Here is a 25690-nt window from a genome sequence, read left to right on the forward strand (position 1 = left end):
AAAAAAAAAAAAGTAATAATACCAACACGCAAGGCTGGCTTTTCGTATTTTAAATCAAAATAACCGTACATCGTTTTCCCGAACGTACGGGACGTGCGTCCGCCTCCATGTAATCGCACCTTCAGTAACACAACAATCGCATCCGCTTTTAAATTCCAAACATGTGGTGGTATGCCTTCACATATATTATTAAGAGATTCTATTAAAAAATTCATATCTATATTAAATTTATAACTCAAAATTTTGTTGCTTAAGATGTAAGATAATTAATTGTGAGTTATTGAAATTATCTTGTTAAGGTTATCATGCATACCATTTAGATCTTCATAAATTTTTTCATAAATGTTATGAATTTTCCATGTCTCAAGAATATTAAATAATTTTATTGTTTCATTTTCTATTATTATCTACAACGAAGCAAAGTCTTTATTTATGGAATGCATGTTATTTTTCAATTGCTAAATTTCAAAATTTTTTTATAAAAATAAGTGTTTGACATTACTCCTAATTATTGACGTTATATATCTATGCGTAACCACTGGAAGTATTTGCCTGAAATCGTCTCCTTAAATAAATCATTTACTACTGAGCGTCAAGTCATCATTATTGAAGTCTTTGGGAGTGTTATTAAAAATTTCCAAACCTTTTTTAAGGATCACTTAAGCTTCGTCCCAAATAACTTTATCTACTTCAGGTAATTTTTTAAATTCAGATTTATATTCTAAACAAAAACTTTCAATACTGTTCATACGTTATGGTTATCAAAATATTCTATGATTAATCATTCCTCTGAGTTATAAAATCAGAACTATCGTGGTCAAAGCCATAGACATACATTTTTTTCTATTAACGAAATATTGTTGGGTACTGTGACGTGGTAAATTGTAAATACGTCCAAACACGTCATAGAACCCTTGTCATCGGCAATAAATGGCAAGAATCTTGTTGCTAGCTCTCCCTCCTGCATGTGGCTTGCTGTTTGGAATGAAATTCTGGTGTGAGGCCTGGAAGCCACAGCATTAAAAATAACTAAAGGGATCAGTCTGACTCCCCTCCCATGCTTTCCACGTGTATCCTGGAGATGTGTGTGTAATGTTGAGAGTATAAATCCATGAATGGCAGTTATCAGTGTGCTGGTGTTCCAAAAAAAAGTATAGTAATGGTAGCCATTCCATGGTGATGTGCTAGTTAATAGTCTGCAGTAGGCCAAATAGCATACGGTGCAACTGCGCGATGAGACAAGGATAGACACTGGAGCTCGTTGCGAGGCCAGCTCTGAAGCAGTGTGGCATGGCATCGGCAAACTCTCACCTGCCGAGATACTGCGTGTTGCTACGGCTGAGTTCCAGAATTCACGAACATGAGCATATTCATACACGGCCACTCAGTCTTCTGGTACCCAAGATCGGATAGCATCGCTGAAAACATCAACAAGCATTTCGCGGGAGATATCCCGGTAGGTAAACATATCTAGTTTTGGTGCTGTGTGTTGTGTTGTATGGAAGTAGTCATGCCTTATTACCCTATCTTAGTGCAATAGAGTCAACGCGATTCCCCTATCACAAGTTACCAGGTGAAATATACCAAGCTATAACGAATTGTAAGAATAACAGCAAGCCACGGCGCTGGGATCGTCACTTTTGTGGTATGCTGCTTGCCAAATGTAATTTAAGTGGCTGTTATTTATGTAAATACATATTCAGTTAATATGGAAATGTTGTCTTGTTATCTAAACTCACCTTGCGTAACACCAAGTGCGGGTGTGAGTAGTAACTTGGGGCATGTGTTATTAGTAAGGGTTTCCTCAAAAAGTGAAAGGGCTATTTAACTTTAATAGCTATACTGTACTACCTGTGGCAGCAATTAGCACTGCACAAGACTTGAAATAACCAGATCTCGTAGCGAATAAAAGATTAAATGAAGTTAAACACACACTTTAGTCGCAATTCCCGACTAACGTTTGGTTAAAAAGGTGGTGAAAAGTATAAGTTGTCGCGTGATTACCAATATTGCTATGCGTTGCTAGGTGTTATTGTTGATGAAAAAAAAATAGTTTAGTCAAGATTGTAGCCTTAAGCTGATAAGTTCTGTGTACTTTTACTTATAAGGCTTACTTTTTTCTGTATACTTTGTTTTGATTGTTACTGGAAAGCGTAACAATGTTGGGGGCTCGTCCGGGATGTGAATGTCAATAATTTCGAAGTTGATGAAACCCTGCGTTAGATGAAACACCAACAAATGATACTGAAGCAATAAAGAGATGGATAGAAGAATCTAAACAGTGGTGTCTAACATTAGAAAATTAGCTGAAAATTACAAGGTACGTCATAAAAACTTGGGATGAAGCAATAATGATATCGAAAACTGAACTGGTTGAGCTGCAGAGAAATTGTGGCACTTTGAAGGCTAAGCTTGACATTGTACGGCAGTAAACGGAAGACAACCTAGGCAGAACAGCAAAAGATTTGTGAGAATACACTCCAGTGTTTAAGGTTACCACTTTTCGATGCTTGCGAGGTGATTGTGGGTCTTCAGACTGAGTGGAATATACTTTTAGCCAAACGGGACTCTCTCTCTCGATTGAAAGACAGTTAAGATGGAGGGTCAACCAATCCATGGCATAAGCCACATGAGTATTGCTCAAAATCTTTTGCCACAATTACCACAATCGTCACAACCATCACAGACATCACCGTCAACACAACCTACTACCTACCGAGTCAACATGCATCTTTTATGCAATCTCTTTTGAATAGCTTAGTGACATGCTCATTCCCACCTTTTAATTTTTTGGTGGACAGTTACCTTTAAGAACGGTCGTTATCTGTTAAGAGATCTATACAATCAGCTAGGTCTGATTTTTATTCTAAATTGTTGGGATGATAACACAAAAATGGTTGCTGTAATTTCGTGTTTATGTGGAAACGTAAGATCAGTACTAGAGAATTTTTCAGATTCAGAGGGATTGTTCGATTTGACTTTTAAGTTTGAGGTTTACTTTGGATAGGAATATTTGGCAGTGACGTGTTATTTATTTTCAACTACAATAGAAATAGTAAGTTTAATAAAGATTTTTTAAGTTTAGCTGCTTATTTACAAAAGCTAGTTTCAGTAGTTGACCTTAAGTGTCCACTTACTACTCAAGATAAAATTGCTTGTTTGTAGCTAATTATTGGGATTGCTAATAATTCTGTTCAGAAAGTGCTTCAATTAGACAAAATTAAATCTTTGAGAGTTGGTCTTCAACGGGAAATTAAGGTTAATTTAATTGTTGAAGAAAATAGGGGACCTCAAGGGACTTATGTTATTGCAGGAACATACAGGGCACTGCAGTTAAATTTCAACTCACAAATAAGTCAGGAAAGAAAACCCTTAAATACTACTTATGTTTGGAGCTGGAATTGCGAAAAGAAGGGCCATGTTCTTCCCATGTACAATTGTCCTTAACTGTATACTATTAATCGCCAGGAAAATCAAGTTTTTTTGAACTTCTAGGAGCGAGTTTAACGATAAGCAAGCCAGCTCTTGTGCTTGTAGCCTTGAATAACAGAAGGATTAATGAAAATTCTAGTAAATTTATGTTTAAAGGTACATTAAATAACAAAACTTGTAGTTTCACAATATATGAGATTCTCGGTATGACGTAAATATTTTAAATTAATAATTTGTAAGCTCAGTGGATACTCAGATTCCCATTTATTCTGCGACTCTGACGTATCCAATAGGTGAGCATGTTCCTGTAAGGTTAAGGCTCAATAAATTTGTGGTTCTTGAAAAACACGAGGTTAAAATGTTTGTGTACGTAACATATATGGTTGATTACTGAATTCTTGCAAATGATTTCTTTGATAAGATAGGTGTAACAGAAAAAATTTATAGTTTAATATTTGGAAAAAAAGATTTACAAGATAAAGATAATGCCCCTGTTAGACAGATTATTAACTTACAGGATATTATTTACATTAGTTGACAGGGTATTATTTATCATAGTTTTAAAAAATTAAAGAATCACCAGAAATAGAAGTTGACAGATTTGCTAATTAAATAGACAGATATTTTTGAAGAGGACACTGTCGTAGGAAAATGTGATTTTGTGGCTACTGGCAAGTGGAAATTAGGAATGAAGATTTAAAAATCACAGCTTACTCTGTTTAACAAAGATTATAGCAATTTAAAGTCGGCTTATGTAATGCACCAACGACTTTTGAAAAATTTATAGAAGAAGAATTTTAAAGATAACTCTACTAAATCTGCTTAGTTTAGTAAGATGACTGATAGTATTAGTAGATTCGTTTGAAAAGATATTAGTGAATCTCAAAAAAGTATTTCTTCGATTTCAAAAAGCTTATCTTCGAATGAATAAGAGAAATGTAATTCCTTTAAAAGGGAAATTTAATTTTTTTGTATCATCGTATCAAAAAAATTAAAGGAGACAAATCTACAAAACATTAGGACTGTTTTGGAATGGCTGATTCCAAGAACATAAGAAATACAAGTTAGTTTTTGGGATTTTTCTCGTACTATAAATGATTAATTAAAGGCTTTTTCCGATATTGCTAAGCCTCGTCATGGTTTAACATTAAAAATCGAGCCTAATGAATGGTCTTCAAAGAGTTAAAAAGTAGTTCTTTTCCTGACTTTTTCCAGGTTAGATTATTTACCTCAGACAATGACACATCAGACCATGGCATACGTTTAGTTTTATCTCAGAAGCAAAAAGGTAAGAAAATTCTTATAGTTTCTTATAGTCTAATGTACAGTCTATCAAAAAAAAATTATTTTGTCTCGTTATGAGTTTGAAGCAATTGTTGAGTCAGCAGAAAATTTTTTTTGTTACTTACATGGATACAAATTTGTAATTAAAGCAGATTATTTCACCTCAACTTAATTATTATTATTTCAAGAGTTAGCTGGATAGATGGGTTGGATTGTGAGGTCAGTACAAGTTTAAGGTTTTTCATCGGAGAGAAGCAATTTACGGAAATGCAGATGAATTATCCAGATGACCATATAAAGAAAAATTCTACAAATACTGCTATCGGGTTAAAGGAAAGTTTAATGCAGAGTATAAGCAATTGGTCAAATAATTTTTGTTAAAGAAGCAGAATCAGACTTGCAAAAACATCAGATAGAAGACGAGGCAACAAATATAAGTATTGATAATAATAGAGCTCACTTTAAGAGGACGTTTTGCTATTAAAAAGACACTGGACAAAATTAGAAACAGGTTCTACTGGGTCACTTGTAAAATAATTAGCAGAACTCTTAGGGATTAAGAAAATACGTAATCACACGGTCAGGTCAAACGCCAACATAAGACAATTCTTAATTATTTATCTAAATAATTAAGCGATTAATATTCATACGCGAAAATCAAAAAGATTAAAACTCTTGGACTTCAATATTTTTGTTAGCTAACAGATTTTCAAAATTTATGACGACTGGGCTCTCTACAATTAAGATGTGCACTGGAGATGATTTTTGACTTCCACTGGATCTGATGAGAGGACCTTCTCCAGAAACCCGTTTTGAAACTTTGTTACCAGAGAATTATGTATAAAAGCTGAAGAAGAAGATGGAAAAAGTCCATGACTGGACAAGAACCACCACAGTTGTAACATCTAGCAAGATTAATACGATAAACGAGCAAGAAAAGTCGATATTTTGGAATGACAAGAAGTTTGGTTCTCTAATCCACAAAGAACTAAAAAAAAGAGTCTGAAACTGCAGATTAACTGAGATAGTCCATTTGTAGTTGTAAAGAAGTTCAATGACAGTGTCTACACCAATAGGAAGTCACCAAAACACAAGACAAAGATAATACATGCAAACAGAATTGCGATTTTCCACAAAAGAAAATAATACTAACTGCTCTGCTTCAGTTTTATTTTACGTTGTTTACTTTTCCGAAGATGTTGGGCAAATGCCCGAGTAAGGACTTAAAATAAAATTCACGTCATTCCTCATATCATGTCCAAGAATTTAACTGTGTACCTACCTGTTACATAAAAAATGAGGTGTAGTAGAATGAAACAGTTACAATTCGATTAAAGATGTTCAGTAACTTGTCGGAGAACTCAAGGTAGAAATTTCAGATTCTGCAGCTATAAAACGAAAATCTGAATGAAGTTAGATTTATAGTTCGATGCAATGTACGAAATTGCTTAGAAAAGGGATCAAGAAAAGTAATTTTATATCCTGGAGCTGTATTAATATCTTGAAGCTACAACGAAAAAAAAGAGGTAATACTTTTAGAGTACTGTATAGTGTTTAGTTTTGTGATATTCGGGAAGAAAATCTAAAAAAGGAGCGGATAATGTTGGGTACATGGTTAAAAAAGACGTGAAACGTAATACTTGCCGTGCGATCAAAAATGTTGCTGTACATTGCTAGATATTGTTGTTGATTAGAACATAGTAGTTTAGTCAAAATTGTTACCTAGCGCTAATTACTAATGTTCACTTCTACTAATAAAGCTTAGTTTTGTCTAGTAAAGTAGCGTGCTTTAATTATTACTGGTAAGTATAACATTTAAAAAAATTATGTTTTGTACAAAAAAATTATTTGCGAACCACTGGACTATTAATAAAATCTAGTTTTTTGATGAAATCTAGCTTTTTTACCGAATTCACTGAAATTTCTATTTTTAATTACTATAAAGCTTTACAAAGAGGTCCTTAGAATGTGTTTCTAAATTTATAACAGTTTGGTTTTCTTTATTATCTTTAAAAACTATAAATAAAGTTAGTTCTAGTCGTCCATAATCTTTGCATGATTTCTTATTATTTAAAAGTTAATTTCAGCTGTAGTGAAGAATTTTTTGTTTATTTTTTCTAAAATCTTCAATAAAAAATTCTTTCAAATTCTTCTCATTAATTTTTTCCACAAATGTCTTGAGATATTAAAAACCACGCAGAAAATTTGTTCAAATGTCATGGCAGCATAAAATTACACACTACTATTTGAAAGTAGTAGAAAAAAACGCTGAAAATCTTTAGGAGTTCTTATGTCTAGCCAACCTATTGTTTAACTATTTTAAACTCTTTTTCGTTTTACATAAGTTTTTGTTACTAAATTATAACAGTATCATTCTGGAATATTTACATTGTTAATTCCTCTATCAAAGCTATTTCTTTGATCTCATATGAAACGAGCTATTAAAGTTATCTTTTTATAGTTTTGGACGTACTATGTTCTTCGAGTACGAATTTTTGGTTATTTGCAACACATACTGGTTAGTTAAATACTGACTGACTTTGTTAACAAAAGAAGATTTCTGCAACTACTATCCTGCTTTCATGAAGGATTGAATAACGACTAACCACATACTTTCATATTTCGTCAAATATTTCTAAATTACCTTTACAAGCATTTACGTCTATTTTTGCTACTTTACCTTTTGTACGTTATACTTTAAATAAATGCGCAATATTCAACATTAATATGACAGCTATTCTTAAATGAAAAAATTTTATTATAATGTACTGCCATAGAATGGTCAACTGGAATTGTTTTGTTACTATTTTATATACGTAAGTACTACATCTTTTTTTTGTGTACGATAAATAACTATTTTTAAAAAAAAAAGTACATTTCATGCACTTTTTTCAAAAGTTTTTGTAAAAAAATTTTAATGGCTAGTAAGACAAGGACTATAATTATTGTAAGGTCCATAAAACATATATTTGATTACTTATTCTTTTAATGTATCAGTCAAGTGAAATTTTTTCGTAATACAGTTGTCAATCTCTGTAAAAAAGGATAATTGATTTTTCGGATGTAATGTAACAATAATGTGAGTATGGATCAGTTCTTTTTTATGTTGGTTGTTAAACATGCAGTTCTGTTCTCAGTTGTTTTCATGATTTATTTACGGTCAGTGCACGAGCACACTATTGATAAGAGCTAATCAAGGAATTACAATAAAAACTTTAAAAATGTCAGGTGTTTGTTGAGCAACCGTTCGTTGGTCTTAATGCCAACCTCATCAGGCTTACTTAATTAGCAGAAAAAACATCAATTTTCGTAAATTAAATCGCAGTCACTCAGCAATTTAGATACAAAAGTTGTTTTTAAGAACAGTTTAACTAAAATCTTAACAAATATTTCTTAACACGAAGTATATATAGTATCATCTACCTTTCTATATTGTAAAGTTTTAACAGTGGCATTTTATTGGTACTTTTAGGATTAACTTTATAATCATTAGGAAAACAATTACTGTTGAGTTTTTCTATTAATTAAGGACATATTTTATGGTGTTTCTAAAATGAAAAGACACATCAAGTATATGCTTTAACTTTTCAACACCAAAGGGACTAAGGATACGAAGAAACCTTCAAGTAAAAAAAATGTTTTCCAGTTAAAAAATATGTGACTTTACATAAATTAGAAAAGTAGTTAACAGAAAGTATTTTATACCTCTCGTTAATGAAATAATAAAATTTTCTTCATAGTTGGTTTTGTAGAATCAGAAAAAACTTTTGTATATCAGACAGAAACTTTTGCCATTAAATTTTCTTGTAAAAGATACAAAAACAATCAGGATTTTACATTTTTGTTAGATTTGATAACCACAGAGGTCAAGTCCTTCCCATTTTACATTATTAAAAAAAGTTTAAGGACCACCGACATGATTTATTTGCTTAGCATAAAGCTCCTTTTTTATTATTTTCGTCAAATTTTTCACGTTAGAAAAAATCTTTGACTAAATTATTAAACGAAAAAAAACAATTTGATCATTTTTTAAATAAATTTTTTAAAATTTTGTTGATAAATACCTTTATGAATGAATAAGATTTGCCGTAAAATAGATGGACTACTTATATCCTGTTACAATACATATAAAGCAAATTTATAGAAACATTGATTTCAGAATAAAGATTGAGAGCTCAGATAATAATTAATAATTGGTACTGGAGAAAAGTTAGTATTTTCTTTTTATAGAGAGATGGTCCAGTGAATTTGAGATGGTAAGGTGGTTATTAATTGAATTCAGATCTTCCAACTGCGTATTGAAGGGTTTGTATATTTTTGTAGTTATTTGAAGAAAAAAATGTTGTTTCATTAATAATCAAACTCAGTCAGCTAAAATTACTCTTTCATATACTAATGCTCTCTTAAAATTTAGATATTTATTTTAAAATAAGCTGTAATGTTCTTAGCAGCAGCTTCTCTGCATCCATCAACGATTAGATACAAAAATTATTTTACTCATGGGTTTGTGAACGAACAAATATACTGTTTTTTTTAATTGATTAGAAACTGGAGTAGAAAAATAAGGCTCTTAGTGAATTTATATCTTGAATATAAATCAATTTGTTAACCAACAAATATTTCATTGCGTTATTAAAAAAGTAACCGTTTTATAAATAATACAATACTCCTTAGGTTCCTCAAGATAAAGCTACATAATGCCTATAACTAAAGTAGTTGTATATTTGATACAAAGTGAATAAACAAGGTTATTAAGTACCGTGTGTTAAAGTTATAGGATTAGAAAAATTTAATTTCTTTAATCTGTTGTTAAAAAAAAACAATGACAAATTTATAAGAAAGTTTCATGTTCTCAATATTGACTAATAAATATAGGCATAGAGCATTCTCCAAGGAAACAAATATTTTGACTAAGGTATCTTTAATCGTTATCTTACTTGTACATAAGATAAAGTTTCAGAAACTGCTATTACTGCTGACCACGAAAACTTGTGAGCCAATTTGGCTCATATTTTGAATATTGATTCTGGACACTTCCTAAATGCTTTTTGCAAAGTTTTTATCTTAAAGAAATAAGTGACAATAGCAATATATAAGCTCCAAGTTTTGCAAAATTACGCTAGCTTTTTACTTAAGTTTAGTAGGATCCACTAGGTGGTGCAGAAGTTAAATCCAAGCTACCTGCAGTTGAAGTAAGTAAATCTGGTGCCAAGATACCTGAGAAAGCTACCATAATCTATAGTAGTTCACGGGCAGTGCACCAAAAATAGAGTCAGTTCTTTTTAGTGCCATCTAAATTTGAACTATCTTGCTCACAAATATATTTTAACAAATATTTCTGACAGTAATTCGTGCACCATAAGTCAGTATAAGGCTGGCCACTATTAAATCAAGCCAGTCGATCACTGGCACACGTAACGAATGGTGTTGTTCGTCGTGAGTCAGGGAGCCCCTGCCACTGACGACTCTGCATTACTCTCTCAACTATAAGTATTGAATCAGGAATAACCGGTTCTCTGAAGTCTGCTCTGGGTGAACCTAACCCTTAATAGAGCCATAAAAGAAAATAAAACTCGAGTAAACAGATCAATCTCCAACAAGCAAGCATCAAGAACCAGTCTCCCCACCTTCGATGGCCAATCTGACTAAGCTCTGCAAAAAAGTGGTTTAGATACCAACGTCTCTAGAGTAACACTTAAAGACATTGAGAAAAATCTTTAAAATTAGCTCATAACGTTGTAGTTCTTCTCTTTATTAGTCTGATGATAAAATAGTGGGTCAGAGAACATTCCCCTTCGGTATCCAGGCAGTTACATTTGCTAAAAACTTTAGTCGAAAAAGAGTTTAGTTCACTGGCCCTTATTTAATGTTTAACTGTTTAACTAACAAGTATTATCACATTAAAAAAATTTGCGAAAAATTGCCCTTAACAGAATTTTTCAACAAAGCCTAGGATTGAAAGAGGGAGAGTTAGAGGAGAACTTTAGTTGCTCCAAACGTATACAATTTTAGGTGTCAAGAAACTGACGCAGAGCATTTATCAAGTTTGAAACAGCGCCGTGAAAATCGACGAATAAAGAATCTGTAAAGTGAGGGATCAAATTTTCATCCTAACAGTAATAACTTGAATCTTCTAGCAATTGAAATAAATATCATTTGTATTTGAATTCACTGTGGCACTTAAAAAAAAGAAAGACTATGTTGCTCTGGTAATGAAGTTATAAGGTTAGAAAATAAATTTTTACAAATTTTTTGTTAGTTTTAAATCCTTACAGCTTTAACAAATAATCCTTTTTATTTAATATTATTTGAAAAAGTGCAAATCAGCAGCTATTTAGGGCTATCAACTATTTCATGGAATAAAGAGGTCACGGAACTATTTGGCATAATTATTTTTACTTTATTTTTTACAGCTTTTTTTTATTTGGCCGCATAAACTGCATGAATCTCAAACAAAAGGGTTTTTAATTAGAAGCTTTTCTTTCTAAAAGCTGCCAACAATAAAAGCAATATTTTATCTCACAACGTTTAACCTTAGGTATATGTCAACGTACTACGGTATTCTATTCAGTGAGTTTTGGATAAAGCCATGGCGGGAAGGGGGCCTAGTTGTTATATACTTTAAAGTTACAAAATGAATAAGATTTAGTTAAGTGTCCTTTAGCTTATGATTTATATGCACGAATTTAGTATCACGCGTTATATAAATAATAGAATTTCAGCTTCATTTCAGTTTCATAAAATAGGCCTGAAAAACAAATTAAAAAACTTTTGTAACATAGAAACTTTACTCTTAAGTAGACAAATCAAGTTTATTAATATTTGTACAGTTGAAGTGATTCTGTTTTAAGTAGCACATATGTTAACCTAATTAGTTTGTAGATAAAGTATTTTTAATATTACTTGCTTTTTAAGTAACTAATGCAAGGCAGCATTTTCTCTGAATGCATGACCACGTTATCAACATATTATTGTCCTACGTATTTGAACACTATACAGTAAACATGATAAAAGGAAGACCTGAAGTTTTCAGTTTACTGTCTATCTTAAATGACACGAAAATTTGATACTGACGGGTATATACATACACATGATATCAAAGGTGTAGTATTGATAACTGATGTAACTACTAGGGTGTAATGGATCTGCATACAAAAATTGAAAAATTAAGTATTGGCTTAAGCCAAAAGTCAGGAAATAAGTTTATAACGTTCAGTTATATTCACTTTAGTATATTGATAAAACCGTTTTCAGTAAATGTAAAAAACTAAGATTTCTTTACAAATCTAGTTAATGAAGGTCTTAGAGAAGTTGACTATCAATTTATGGATTATGTTGTTATTTTCTTTACATTACTAATATTTGTGTGCATTTAAATAACTATGTATACGATAGAATAGAGATAAAACTTTTATTTGATCTATTTTGAAATACATATTTTTTTAGTACCTGTATTCTTGCCTCGTTTAACTTAGTACTTCTTGCCAGTTCTTCTCTACAATATATGTCAGGGTAGTGCGATTTAGCAAATGCTGACTCTAACTCAGCAAGTTGTTCCTGAAAAAAACATGTAATTAGATAACAATATGTATTATTATATAACTTCTAAACATAATGTAAATTGTAAATTAAGCTTAAAAAAAATCATTACTCATGCTTCTAATTAAGTAAAAAAATTAAATTTATAAGTAGCTCATACCATTCAAATCAATTATAAAGCGTTTAAGAGTTTTGAAATTAAAAAAACGATATTATAAAATTCAACCTATTGCTTCATATGTAAAAATACTACAAATATTTAATCTGAGTTTTTTAATCCTCTATTCTCAATTATTATTTCAAGCTGGATTTACAAGCTTTATGGTCTTTATTAATTGCTCCTGTAAGCGACGTATCCACTTGTTAACGTTTCTTTTGTAAGCTTCCATCAGTTAGGTAACATAATAATTTGTAATGGGTACAAGGGAAATTTTAATGCTGTATAATGTGTATTAATGTAGTAACTTGCGCACAACGAAAAGATTTACCATACAAAACAGTTACATTACGAATGCGAGCGTTCGTAAGTATTACAACTCACTTGTCACTGGTCAAACGATAGATCACGCTACGTGATAAGGCTTTGCAGTGTTTATATAGTTTGCACAATAAAAGTAGACGTAGTAAAGTAATGTCCTCCATTGAAACATGTAAACTTTCGTAGTAATAAAAGATATAATTTGTTAACGTATAGTACGTCTTCTTTCTTATTGACGTTATTACTGTCTGACTTTATAAAGAGACTGACTTTACATTTAAAAATGTTTGTTTGTATATATATATATATATATATATCCCTATATTATATAGTTGTGTTGACGAAAGTGAGTCTTAGCCCCCCCCCACTCCCCCACTTTCCCTCAGCTCCCACTCAATTCACATAGTTATTTGCTTGTTTTTACGTCATTTTTAATCAAATTATATTTAAATTACGGTCCCCCGCGCCCCCTTGCTCTTCCTCAGCTCCCCCTCAGCTCCTCCTCGCTCGCCCTCTACCTCCCCTAAAAAATACTTATTGATAGAATATTTTACCATCTGAAATGTTAAAAAATATATGCAATTCAATACCCAAGTCATATCTCGTTTTTCAAGTCACTGATCATAGGTCCCCCTCTGTCTATTCTCTCCCCCTCACTCACTATATGCCACTGAAGGACCATTATTTGTTTAAGTTGATTGAACTTTTTTATTTAGAATCTTTTTCTGGTCCATGTGTACTAGGGTGTCCCTTAATTACCAATATTTTTTTTTCACCGTGCCGCCCCCTTGATCTTTTTTTTGGACTACAAAATTAAGATCGCACTTGAAAAAATCAAGAAAAAAATTTTTTAAACCGTGCCGAAACTACAAAACGTATTTTTAATTCACGTACACATTATATACTTGATCCAATATATTTTAATGATCAACTATATTCGAAGTTAACCTGAAACGATTTACATATGACTTTTTTCTTATGTAAAATTTGACGCAGAATCTGTATCTTTACTTATTTTGAGCTAAAACTTACGTCTGATTATATAAAATGCACTTTTAAGTCAATTAAAGGCTGTTTTTTGATAACATTTTGCATAAAAGTTTCCTCTAAGCTCGCTTAGACTTTTTTAACTAAACAAAAATAGCAATCTTATGGTAAAATCTGGTGTAGTACCCGAATATTTACTTATTTAGCACCGGAATTTTGCATTCAGTAGCGTAGGAAACACTTTTATATAAATTAACTGCTGTTTTTTGGTGATTTTTACAATCAGAGTGCCCTCTTAGCTCTCATTAACTCTGCAACCGATGAAAAAAATTTAAAATCAAGATATATGTGTATTTTTTGTACTTTTTACTAATTGCGAAGGAAGACGATAAAAGAAAAATGGCTCAGCCTGAGTGACAAATCTCACCTAATAACTCCTATGATATCTCAAATAAAATTCCAGATGAGACCTCAGATTTTAGCGAGACTCGTTATCAGAGAATTACTCATCTGTTCTGCATGCGTATGTACGAATCATTCTATTATAAAACCATTCTATTACAACAATAACTTTTTTCAAATAATACAAAGTGTGTAGGTGCAGCCTTCCAAAATGATGCCGTTAATGCTAACCCAAAAAAATTTTACTAGGAGTTTTATACACGTAAAATTTCATGTGAAAAATTTTCAAGAAATGCACTCCTAAACTTTTTTTTTAGGAAGAGTTCCACAAGGAATTCCACGTTCTTCGTAAAAATCCATGGGGGTTTTTACATAAAAAATCGATGAAAAATTACATGTGGAATTTTAAAGCATGTTGGCAATCCAATCGATTAGCCAGACCCAGTCTGTTGGACAAAAAATTCCAAATAGAAAGTATTATGTTATAAGTAGATTTAATTAACAATTTGACAACATTGGATGTTACTATCCGTATGACAGCACCATACCTGGGGGCCTAAAGTTTTTTGTTTAACAGCACACATAACAATATTGCTCTTGTTGCTTTCAAACGCGCACAACCTTTCAACATGCGAATAAAATAAAAAATTCCAAAGTAGATTTTTGAAAAAAGAGATTAGAAAAAGTGACAATTGTTTACAACCACATAAAATACTATCAATACCATATAGAAGTACATATTTTCAACTTAAATATTGACACGTATAGAATTAAAATATATTTATTCAACGACGATACTAATAGACGCTGCCTGACGGTTTCGAACATAAATTAATGTCACTAGCATGGTGACAGTTTAGGTGTATGGTTGTTATGCGAGAAAAGAGATTTTCTATTGCATTTTTTATAATTTAATTTTATATACTATAGTTATAACGAGTGCTGAAAATTTATTTGTTGTACGATTATTAAGTACATAGTTGACATACAAATATAAAATTGTAGCATCAAATATGTTTTTTTACTGACAACCATACAACGAAACTGTCTTCATGTCAGTGAAATTAATTTATGTTCGAAACCGTCAGGTAGCGTTCATTAGTATCGTCGTTAAATAAATATATTTTAATTCTATACGTGTAGATATTTAATTTTAAAATATGTACTTCTGTATGGTATTGATAGTATTTTATGTGGTTGTCAATAATTGTAACTTTTTTTAATCTTTTTTTTTAAAAATCTCCTTTGGAATTTTTTATTTTATTCACATGTTGAAAAGTTGTGCGCATTAAAAAGCAATAAGAGCAATATTGTTATGTGTAGTGTTTAACAAAAAACTTTAGGCCCCCAGGTATGATGCTGTCATACGGATAGTAACATCTAATGTTGTCAAATTGTTAATTAAATCTACTGAAAACATAATACTTTTTATATGGAATTTTTTGTCTAACAGATTGGGTCTGGCTAATCGATTGGATTGCCAACATGCTTTAAAATTTCACATGTAATTTTTCATCGATTTTTTATGTAAAAACCTCCATGGATTTTTACAATGAACGTGGAATTTCTTGTGGAACTCTTCCTAAAAAAAAAGTTTAGGAGTGCATTTCTTGAAAATTTTTCACATGAAATTTTACGTGTATGAAACTCCTAGTCAAATTTTTTTGGGTTGGCATTAACGGCATCGTTTTGGAAGGCTGCACCTACACTCTTTGTATTATTTAAAAAAAGTTATTGTTGTAATAGAATGGTTTTATAATAGAATGATTCTTACATACGCATGCAGAACAGATGAGTAATTCTCTGTTAATGAGTCTTGCTAAAATCTGAGATCTCATCTGAAATCTTATTTGAGATCTCATAGTAGTTAGTAGGTGAGATTTGTCACTCAGGCTGAGCCTTTTTTCTTTTATCTTCTTTCTTCGTAATTAGTAAAAAGTACAAGAAATACATATATATCTTGATTTTAAATTTTTAGTTAATTGATATAAAAGTGTTTTCTACGCTACTGAATGCAAAATTCCGGTGCAAAATAAGTAAATATTCGAGTACTACACCAAATTTTTTTATAAGATTGCTATTTTTGTGTAGTTAAAAAAGTCTAAGCGAGCTTAGAGGAAACTTTTATGCAAAATATTATCAAAAAAAAGCCTTTTATTGACTTAAAAGTGCATTTAATATAATTAGATGTAAGTTTGGCTTAAAATAAGTAAAGATACAGATTCTGCGTCAAATTTTACATAAGAAAAAAGTCATATGTAAATCGTTTCAGGTTAACTTCGAATATAGTTGAGCATTAAAGTATATTGGATCAAGTATATAATGTGTACGTGAATTAAAAATACGTTTTGTTGTTTCGGCATGGTTTAAAAAATTTTTTTCTTGATTTTTTTAAGTGTGATCTTTATTTTTCAGCACAAAAAAGAGATCTAGGGGTGGTACGGTGAAAAAACAAATATTGGTAAATAAGGGACACCCTAATGTGTACTTTACCTATAAAAAATTCCTAATTAACTGAGGACTTTATTTTCAAAAAGACAGAACTCAGGAGCAGCTCTAATAAAATAGACAAGCACAACTAAGCTTTTGAAACAATAATTCATTCTGTTAATGCAATTTTGTGACATTTCGTATGTCTTTTTAATCCATCTGTTTTTTTAAAATCCTTTCTACATTTTTCACATCTTTTTTTTTTTATGGTTTTTATAAATTAACATTCGTCTATTTAAATGTGACAATATTAGAAGTTACATATCTAAGAATTACTGAAAAATTTTTTGCTAAACAATAGCATTAATTTCTTATTTATCATCGGATTCAATTGAAATAAAAATTTTTTTGGATTACATCTTGATAACGCATAGAATAACTGTCCGTGAGAGAATGAAGATTTTTTAATATACAATCCTAGGGAATCGAAACTCTATCCTTGTGATTTGTTGATAGTCATAGAAAATACTAATGCTAAGGAAAACTGATATCTGTATAAGACGAAAGGTAATGGTGACGAGGTGCCAGTATTCAGTGTTGTTCTAGGAATGTAAGCTTTGCTTTTTTTTTCTTCCATTATTATTTCTGCTTCTAGATTATACTTCAATAATTTTTTTATTTTCAATCTTGTGCCAATACAGAGATCGCCTAATATACTTAAATTTGTTATTAACATTACTATAGAATTTATTTTTCATTTTTATTCGTGTGGTGGAAGACCTTCCCTGATATTATTTAAAAGTTTTATTGGAAAATTAATATTTATATTATCATTTGTTTTATCAACTCTTTTGTAAGTCACGTATTCTGCTGTTGGGCACTCATTCTCAGTCTGCATTAATAATTACACGAGTTATGTTGTTATTTTGTCTACTCAATCTGTTAGTGGGGGGTTGGTGCGTTGAGCGCGCAGGGGGCGTCAGCCCCACTAGTGTATATAAATTACAGTAAGAACAATATTTGTGAAAGCTTGCGACCTCATTAGCTTTAGTTAAAAATAGGTGCAATAGTATGTTAATTCAAAATTCAAGTATATCAGACGGCTTAAGTAACGGCACACGATTGCGAATTACCTAATTGTTGAAGTATAACATAGTAGGAAAAAAAGGCGAAAAATATATATATAGTCACCTTTTTGTCAAATATTTTTATATTATTCCAATAAAGCTCATAATGTAGTTACATGTAGTTTGATGTGCATAAACAACAAAGTCCGATTTTTTGTTCCATTTGTATTCATTATGCATACTTGAGTTGCTCGCTTTGTCTTACCAACACATGTCGCCGGGCAGCTTTTACAGTAGAATAAGTAAAAAATGTTGGTCTTTAAAATAATTCGTTGTCCAAGTAAAATGCGCAGGCCCAGACATCACCACAAAAATTTACTATTCTTTTTAAAAATCAAATGAGTAGTTCTCGGAATTCTGGGTACTCATGACATCGAAAAAGCCTGAGATAAGATAAGAAGTTAAACCCATGGCCCCGTAAGTTGCTCCGACTAGGGGGCTAACACGCTAACCACTTAGCTATTAAAGATTTAATTGAGTTATATGTATAATGATACAATTTTAGGTATCACCTCATTTATTGAAAATATCACGCTTAATTTAGAATAGTATTGTGACATTGTATGTATTATTGACAGCTTCACCACCACTTTGAATGACGAAGGTTCGTAAAACTTCTTTTGTGACAGTAGATACACGTTCTATTTATTTTGTTTCAAAGATTTTTTATGTATATGCATTTACTCATCAACGTTATTATAAAATGCTTGTGAGTAACTCACATGATAATTGTAGATAACCTAACTTAGTAAATAATAATCCAACAAAGAAAACTGTCACTAAGCTACTCTTTAAAGAATAATGTTTTAACATTTAGTTGCTGTTCGAGTGATTATAGCTGTGAATACGGCATGTAAAAGTAAAAAAAGTTTTAAAAGTGTTTGCACTTTCTTTTTATCAGTGTCTGTGTCATCACTAACTTTTCGATCTAAAGCGTCAAAATACTTAACCTACTTCAAGCATTTTAGACTAGCTGCTGTACTCTCAGAAAAAATAGAATTTTGTGTATCTGGTGGCACATGTCTTCAAGGCAAGCAGTAGACCCAATGGATCCATGAAGCAGAACTCGAGAGACTCCACACGTTTGCTCTTGTTTAATGTGCACCTGGGTTGCACTCTTTTTTCCCTATTAAGTATGCTGTAAACGTGTAAAGGTTAAAAACAAGTGACCGAAGGTACGAACAATAGTATTTATTACATATATGCATCGGAGTAAGGCAGTTTCACTACTTCCTCGAGCGTTGATTAGCAAGCGTTCTTGGGCCCCGGAACCACTCCGGAGAAATGCTTACATGTTGTTAAATAGTAGTTTTTGTACCATGGATAAGAAGTTACAAAATCTTGCTTAAAGCGCATGGTTTTTGTATGTGTGTGCCTAACGTGCAAGCGTCTTTGTACCCTTCAGTCACTGTAAACTGAGGAGCGGAAAAAGACATAGTTGCTTTCTGATTGCAAAATACCTTTATCTTATACCCCCACGAAAAAAACGACTTTATTCTCTGATTTTAGCAAGCAGAGTGCAAAGTTTTTCTCAGGTAAAAAAATCGTAGGTACTGCTCATAAGGAAAGTATTTTGGTATTTTATGAACAATTGCTTCGCAGAGAAGGTCCAAATTATTTTTCCTAGTAAGTACTAACTGTGATTCTCACCTAAGCAACAGTATTGAATTTTTCTCCCTGAAATCGTAAAAAATGGTCGTATTTTCAGCAAAAAAAAGAGTAAAAACCGTATAAGGCCTTTGAGAACAAAGTACTGAATTATCTCTGAGTGTTAACCATCCTTACCTTCAGTTCAGTTGGCAACTTAAATCTGGAAGGGAATGTCGTACCCTCTTTTCTCAGTGTATAATATACTATTTTGCTCTTGGGCACAAAGTGATTAGTAGTGACAAGTGAGTATATAGGTACAAAGTACGACTCTGCATCCTTGAAAAAAAAACGTTTGCACCTTAAGCACATGTATACAGAAACGCCATGGTTTGAGTAAATTTTTTAAATTTTCCCCCATGGTATAAGAAATACTATTTATAATCTAGGGCACAAAGTATAACTGCTGCTTTTCACCTTGGGACACACTTTGTGCCCATAGTTGTAACAATACTTTATACTTTAACTTATACTTTCGGGCCAAAAGTACGTTTCTGCTTCAAACTAATTCACTGAATGCAAAGTAATAACGTTACAAAAAATGGCCTTGATACCTTAACTCTAGCTCTCACGGACGCAACGTATTTACAGCAAACGTTATTTACGTATGTAGCGTATGATGACGAGTACTAAAATGTATAGAAGGGCATGGCCATCAAAATGTGGGAATGAGTAAGAGCGTAAATGTTACTCATGGAAATGTCAGTTAGTTTTCCTGGCAATTAAGGAGAACACACGTGAGCACTACGATATAAGTTCTGCTGAGAGAAGCATGCTATAAGAATCCCTTCCACATAGCTATGTGTTATAGTTAATTTACTATTAAAATATTATTTAAATTAAAACAAGAACATTTTTATTCACTGAGTACGTGTTGCATGATTTACATTTAGTGACAAAAATGAAAAACGAGAATAAGTGGAAACAATATATAATTACAATTTAAACAGTAAGAATGCAAAGTGTGCCGAGCACAGCATGTAAAGTAAAAGTTGCAAAAGTAAGATTTATTATGCAAAATTAGTTGAAGATTGACTTATGGATTTATCACGTTTGAAAATTAAAGAAGTTAATAAGGAAGAACTACTCAATATATTAAGTAAATTTTCAACAAATGATGCGTTTGAATGTCTTATGCTCGATAATTTGAGAAAAATAGCTGCAATATAATTGAAATTACAAGCTTAAAAACAGTTTCAAGTAAACCAAGGGATAGCAAACAAGCAAACATTGAGATAAATGATTGCTGAAAACCACTGAAGAAGACGCTACAGATAGGACAAAAACACTCAATTTCCAAGTAACAGCAGAGCCTGTCGATACAACGTCTTTTTCAACAGATTCTGAATCTCAGAAAAATAAAAGTACATGGAAAAAATGTGTGGAGTACATGGAACTATTATTCATCGCTAATAAAAGTACACATGCGAATATGCAGGTCACTACACTACTTACAAAGTTTGGTGTAGAAACATGCAAATTGATATGAAAGTTGTGCTCACCTGCAAAACTAAAAGACAAAAAATTTGACGAAATCGTAAAGTTAGTTATCGATCACTTTACAGCTAAAAAAAGCACGGCTATGGAAAGATTTCAGTTTCGTCAAGCTAAACAAAATCAAGGCGAATCGATATCGGACTTCGTGGCAAGATTAAAAGAATTATCGCTAAATTGTTAATTCACAGATTTAGATAGAGCATTATGTGATTAATTGGTATTTGACGTATCAGATCACAATACAAAAGTTTTACTATTGTGTAAAAAAAACCTGTCCTTTAAGAAAAAGGTTAAAATAGCAACTACAAAAGAAGCAGCAGTTAAAAACGTGTTAAATACAAATATGTGCTCTTTAAACTCAACGATTTAATATGTGGGACATCAAACAAGGTCTCCAAACAACGACAAGCAGGGAAACGACACAATGGCAGTAAACCATTACATTTAATAAATGACGGTAACAATAGGATTAGCGATACGAGAAAATCTCGTGCAAATGTGGTTACGTGTACTTTAACTAAAGTTTGCTTGTATTGTGGTAAGATCAATCATAAAACAAAAGATTGTAGATTTTGAAACAAAACCTGTAATTTTTGTGAAAATTTTGGATATTTGAAAGCCGCTTGCACTAAAAAACACAGAAAAAAATATTTATTTAAAAATATCGCAAATCAAAGTACAGAGCGAGAAAATTATAATCTCTTTCGTAACGAACGATTAGATTTAGTTGAGTAAGAGAACATTTCTGATAGTAATTTTTGTTCAGTTATTCAAGTACATAATATTAAACATAACGAGAATATAGATGCAAAACTACAATTTATTACCAAATTCATTTACGATATATCAATTAAAATGGTGCTAGATATCGGAACATTCACATCAGCTATGTCTAGTTTCTACAGATTAAAATTTTTCTAAAATGGTGAACTGTGATCTTCTTGTAACATATTTCGGAGACGTCCCATTGAATTCAATAGGTAAATTAGCAGTTAAAGTTTAATTTAAAAATGAGAAAAAAAATTATAGAATTTAACATACTTAAATGTACAGTCCTGGTGTTATTATTTAGGCAATAACGAAAAGCTTTCAATCTGTGGCTTATAAAAATCCAATCAAGTACACAAATACACAAAGTTCTGAAAATCAGAAGCAATGCAGTCTGACAAAAAATGCTTTGACTGTTCCCAATATTATTGCCTGATATGCAAGATTGTAACAAAAGTAGAAAGATGCACTTACAGTTTAAAGACAATGTTTAGCATATTTCAATGAAATCTCATCATGCGCCCTTTGCCTGAGTACCAAAAATATTGAACGAAATACAAAAAATAACTCATTAATTTAAAATACATTTTTTTGTAACAAATAGGCAACAGGAACTATTTCTGTTTAAAAAATAAAGTTGATGAAGTAATAATTCGCAGAAATTGAAAATTAATAATGAATCAAGTTAGTCATCAAACGTCCTCAAATACCTTTAAAAGAGAAACAATATTTAATACGTTGCTGGAAATGAATATTCTGAAATTAATCTTAAACACACTTTTATAAAATTTGAGTTAAATAACGTATCTAAGGACGCATTAACTGTAATTACGTACGAAGATTCATACTAGCATACAGAACTGAGTGAGAGTTTGCCATCAAGTCAAGGCTATTATCTGAATATTTTAGAGAATGTTTTAACAGACATTGACCATACTGAAACTCATACATATGTTATTCACATAATAAGTAAAATGGACTAAAAACACATCAAAACTTTTACAGAAACTTTTTTAAAATTAGAAAATACAGCTTTTTATGTAAATAAAAATAAATGTGATTTTTTAAAAAATCTATTAAAATTCTAGACTTAACAATTGATAAAAATGGTCTTAGCTTGAGTTATTTTAGAATCAAAGCAGTTGCGGAAGCTTCATTTCCTTAGAATTACTAAGAATTAGAGGTGTCCTTAGTCATAATAAGTTTTTATGAAAGATTCTTGAAAAATAGGGAAAATTATGAATGTCCATCATATATGTCATGCAAACAAGAAACGTGGGATTGAAGGTTATCAAAAATATTTTGATTGGGTACAAAAACCAATTACATCTTATAATACATTTATCTTATTAAATACTAATGTACATCTTGTATTAACGTGTGGATCAGCAATTCTTTCACATGGATTCGAAGATGGCACGATATATGTATATATGTATATATGACAACCACATTATTTTCAAAATAGATGACGAGCCCTTAAAGTTTATTTTCTGAAAACGTTACATAGCAAGCTGCAGTGATGAATGCGTTTCTCTCAGGCTATTTGTACATAATTAAAGTTGTCAAATCTAAAGTAAATAGTAACTTTGATGTATTATCATGTTTACTAATAAATTATAACACAGTAGTATTTTTGAACAAACTTTCGAACAGAAGTCATACTCAGAACAAAATCTTTTCATCGAACTTATCTATGGTAGCTGAAGCCACTGAAGCCAACTCGATATGAAAATATTGTTTCTTTAACTAGAACTAGAGGTCCAGAAAAAAAACAGCAGCGATGGTGACAACAACTGAAAGCGGAAGCTCGTTTTTAGTAGTTACTTTAAAGCTGGATGACTAACTGCGAATAGTAAGGGTTCCAATAATTTTTTCGGATTTTGTCCACGGGGAACGTGGTGCAAAAGAGTTAGAGGGAGAGAGACGGGGGGGAGCAGAAGGCACTTAAAAAATTTTTGAGGAGGTGTATAAAGTGTTAAAAAATAAATAGGTAGATAGGTACAGAGAGAGAGAGAGAGAGAGAGAAAGAGAGAACGAGACAGTAAGTGAGAGAGTAATGGAGAAACGGCCAGTACAGTACAGTAGAGTAGCGTAAAGGATGTATGTAAAGAATAGAGTGTGAATGCGTGAATTAATGTAGAAGACGAAGACCAAAACACAATACAGCAAAAAGCCTCTCCTGGTCCAGGATGATTAGAACAAAGTATGTGTGAGCTCCTGGCTTGTGTGGTGTGAGGTGGGGTTACTGCAACGCCATCTAAGTTATATAATGTCTAGTCAAGTGTATGAAGTATAGCGTACATCGTATCATGTACAAAAATACTGTGTAATAGGTGATAAGAGATTCAATAAAAACATAGTGAAAGAGATCTACTGAAGCAAAGTAATAAGTTCTTCTCACACAAAAACTCCTGCACGAACCTTTTTTTCAGGAGAATAATCCAGAGTTATAAAGGGATAAAAAGGTAACGTACGATATTTGATAAGGTTGCGTTGCAATGTAAATTGCAATGTTGAGTATCACGATGCTTACTCTTATATTCAGGGCCAGAAACAATGTAACATAGCGTGCCTACAGTAAAAAAATTGTAAGTTTTTCCTTTCTTAAGAAAAAAATAAATAAGGGTTCGATCTAAACTTACTTTAACTGTGATCTTTGTGCATTTGAGTTTGTACTTTATGGCTTAGAGACGTAATTTACTATTTCTGCCTGTGAATAAGCCCATGGTAATAAAAGAATGGTTTCCATAGGAACTGTCATAGGGTAAAAAATGACTGTAGACTATTAAAGATCATAATACTTTTGATTGTCTGTCAATAAAATTAGATAAAATATTAATTTTAAGTTATTTGATTCAAATGTATTAATGGCTTTGGCTTAAGACTTAAGTGATTAGGTTCGACTAGCATTACTTGATTAATAAATTGACAGTTTTAAATGTCTAAGAGTTTTTACGTCAAAAATAATTATTTCAAATGAATATTATAAGCTAATATTGCGCAATAATAATAATGTGCATTAAATTTAAGCCTTAAAAACCTAACCTTACATCATAGCAAGCACTAGCTAATCAAAAGTGGCAGTGGATGGCTGTAGCCAGCAGCAGTTAAGTCCATAGAATATTGATAGGCTATTATATTTAAAAACTGTACATGAGAGTGTGGGTAGTTACTGTCATCTGTGATTAGCTGCAACTAGCTGTAGCCAGCAGTCGCAAGTGGCATGCAGCTCCTACTATTCACAGTAAATATCTCCTAGCTGCGTATAGTTATCTATTTTTTCAACCCACATAGAAGGCAAATACATAGATTGTGTACTCACCAAATACGAGCTAACAAAATGCTGAATATTGTTATTACATCGTATGAGTTTTAATAAGTATGAAATCTGAGGTGTGTTGACATTTTTTTTTTTTTGTATTTTTTTTTTTTTTGTATACATAGAGCTTTGAATAATGACATACAATTGTATGACATAATGTGATCAAACGTATTCATGGAAACTCAGGTAGTAAAAAAATAATAATAAAAACTGTGGTAGACATCGTTAGTAGCCCTCCAAAATCGCAAAGATCAGAACCCTCCGATACCTTGTTTTAAGGAAAAACAATGACAATCGATTGATATAGCAATCATTTGTTCCGCATTTTTTTTCTCTAAGAACCGTGTGTCTTCAACCTATTCCTGCATATTTATTGCTACTAAAAGATAACTACTGAATACTAAAGATTACTATGATATACAACTATATATTTTGTAAGATAAGTTTTAATGTACAAAGTCTTACAATTTGCTTCTTTTAACTAGTGGTTTTTTTAATACGCTTACGAAGAAATAACGCAAAGAAACCAACTTTGCTTAAAAAAAAATTGAAAAACAATTTTATTAGTTTTTTATAAACAATTACTCTAAAATAAAGTTCTAACTCAATGATACTTAAAAAAGCTGTAGCATGATAAAAAAACTAATATATTGTAATGTCGGTGGACTAAAATTACAATAATTTTCTTCTCCCACACATTCCCTAGCAATGATCTTGTGAAGGCACTCGTGCAAAGACAAACGTGCATCCGAAAAGAGGTGAATCACCTGCAAG

General features: G+C 31.6%; 1 protein-coding gene across 3 annotated transcripts in view; it reads right to left on the reverse strand.

Annotated features, from left to right (window-relative positions):
* Window positions 1–25690, reverse strand: part of LOC106636699 (homeobox protein unc-42) — a 639872-nt gene that overhangs the window by 455185 nt on the left and 158997 nt on the right. For all 3 annotated transcript variants that reach the window (XM_089589253.1, XM_089589252.1, XM_089589251.1), the window contains one exon: window positions 12166–12273. In XM_089589253.1, the coding sequence (XP_089445379.1) occupies window positions 12166–12273 (108 nt within the window). The remainder of the gene's footprint in view (window positions 1–12165; window positions 12274–25690) is intronic.

Source organism: Copidosoma floridanum, unplaced genomic scaffold, assembly GCF_036245765.1.
Source record: "Copidosoma floridanum isolate Cflo_tuat_1 unplaced genomic scaffold, Cflo_Japanese_pri ptg000008l, whole genome shotgun sequence".
NCBI lineage: Eukaryota > Metazoa > Arthropoda > Insecta > Hymenoptera > Encyrtidae > Copidosoma > Copidosoma floridanum.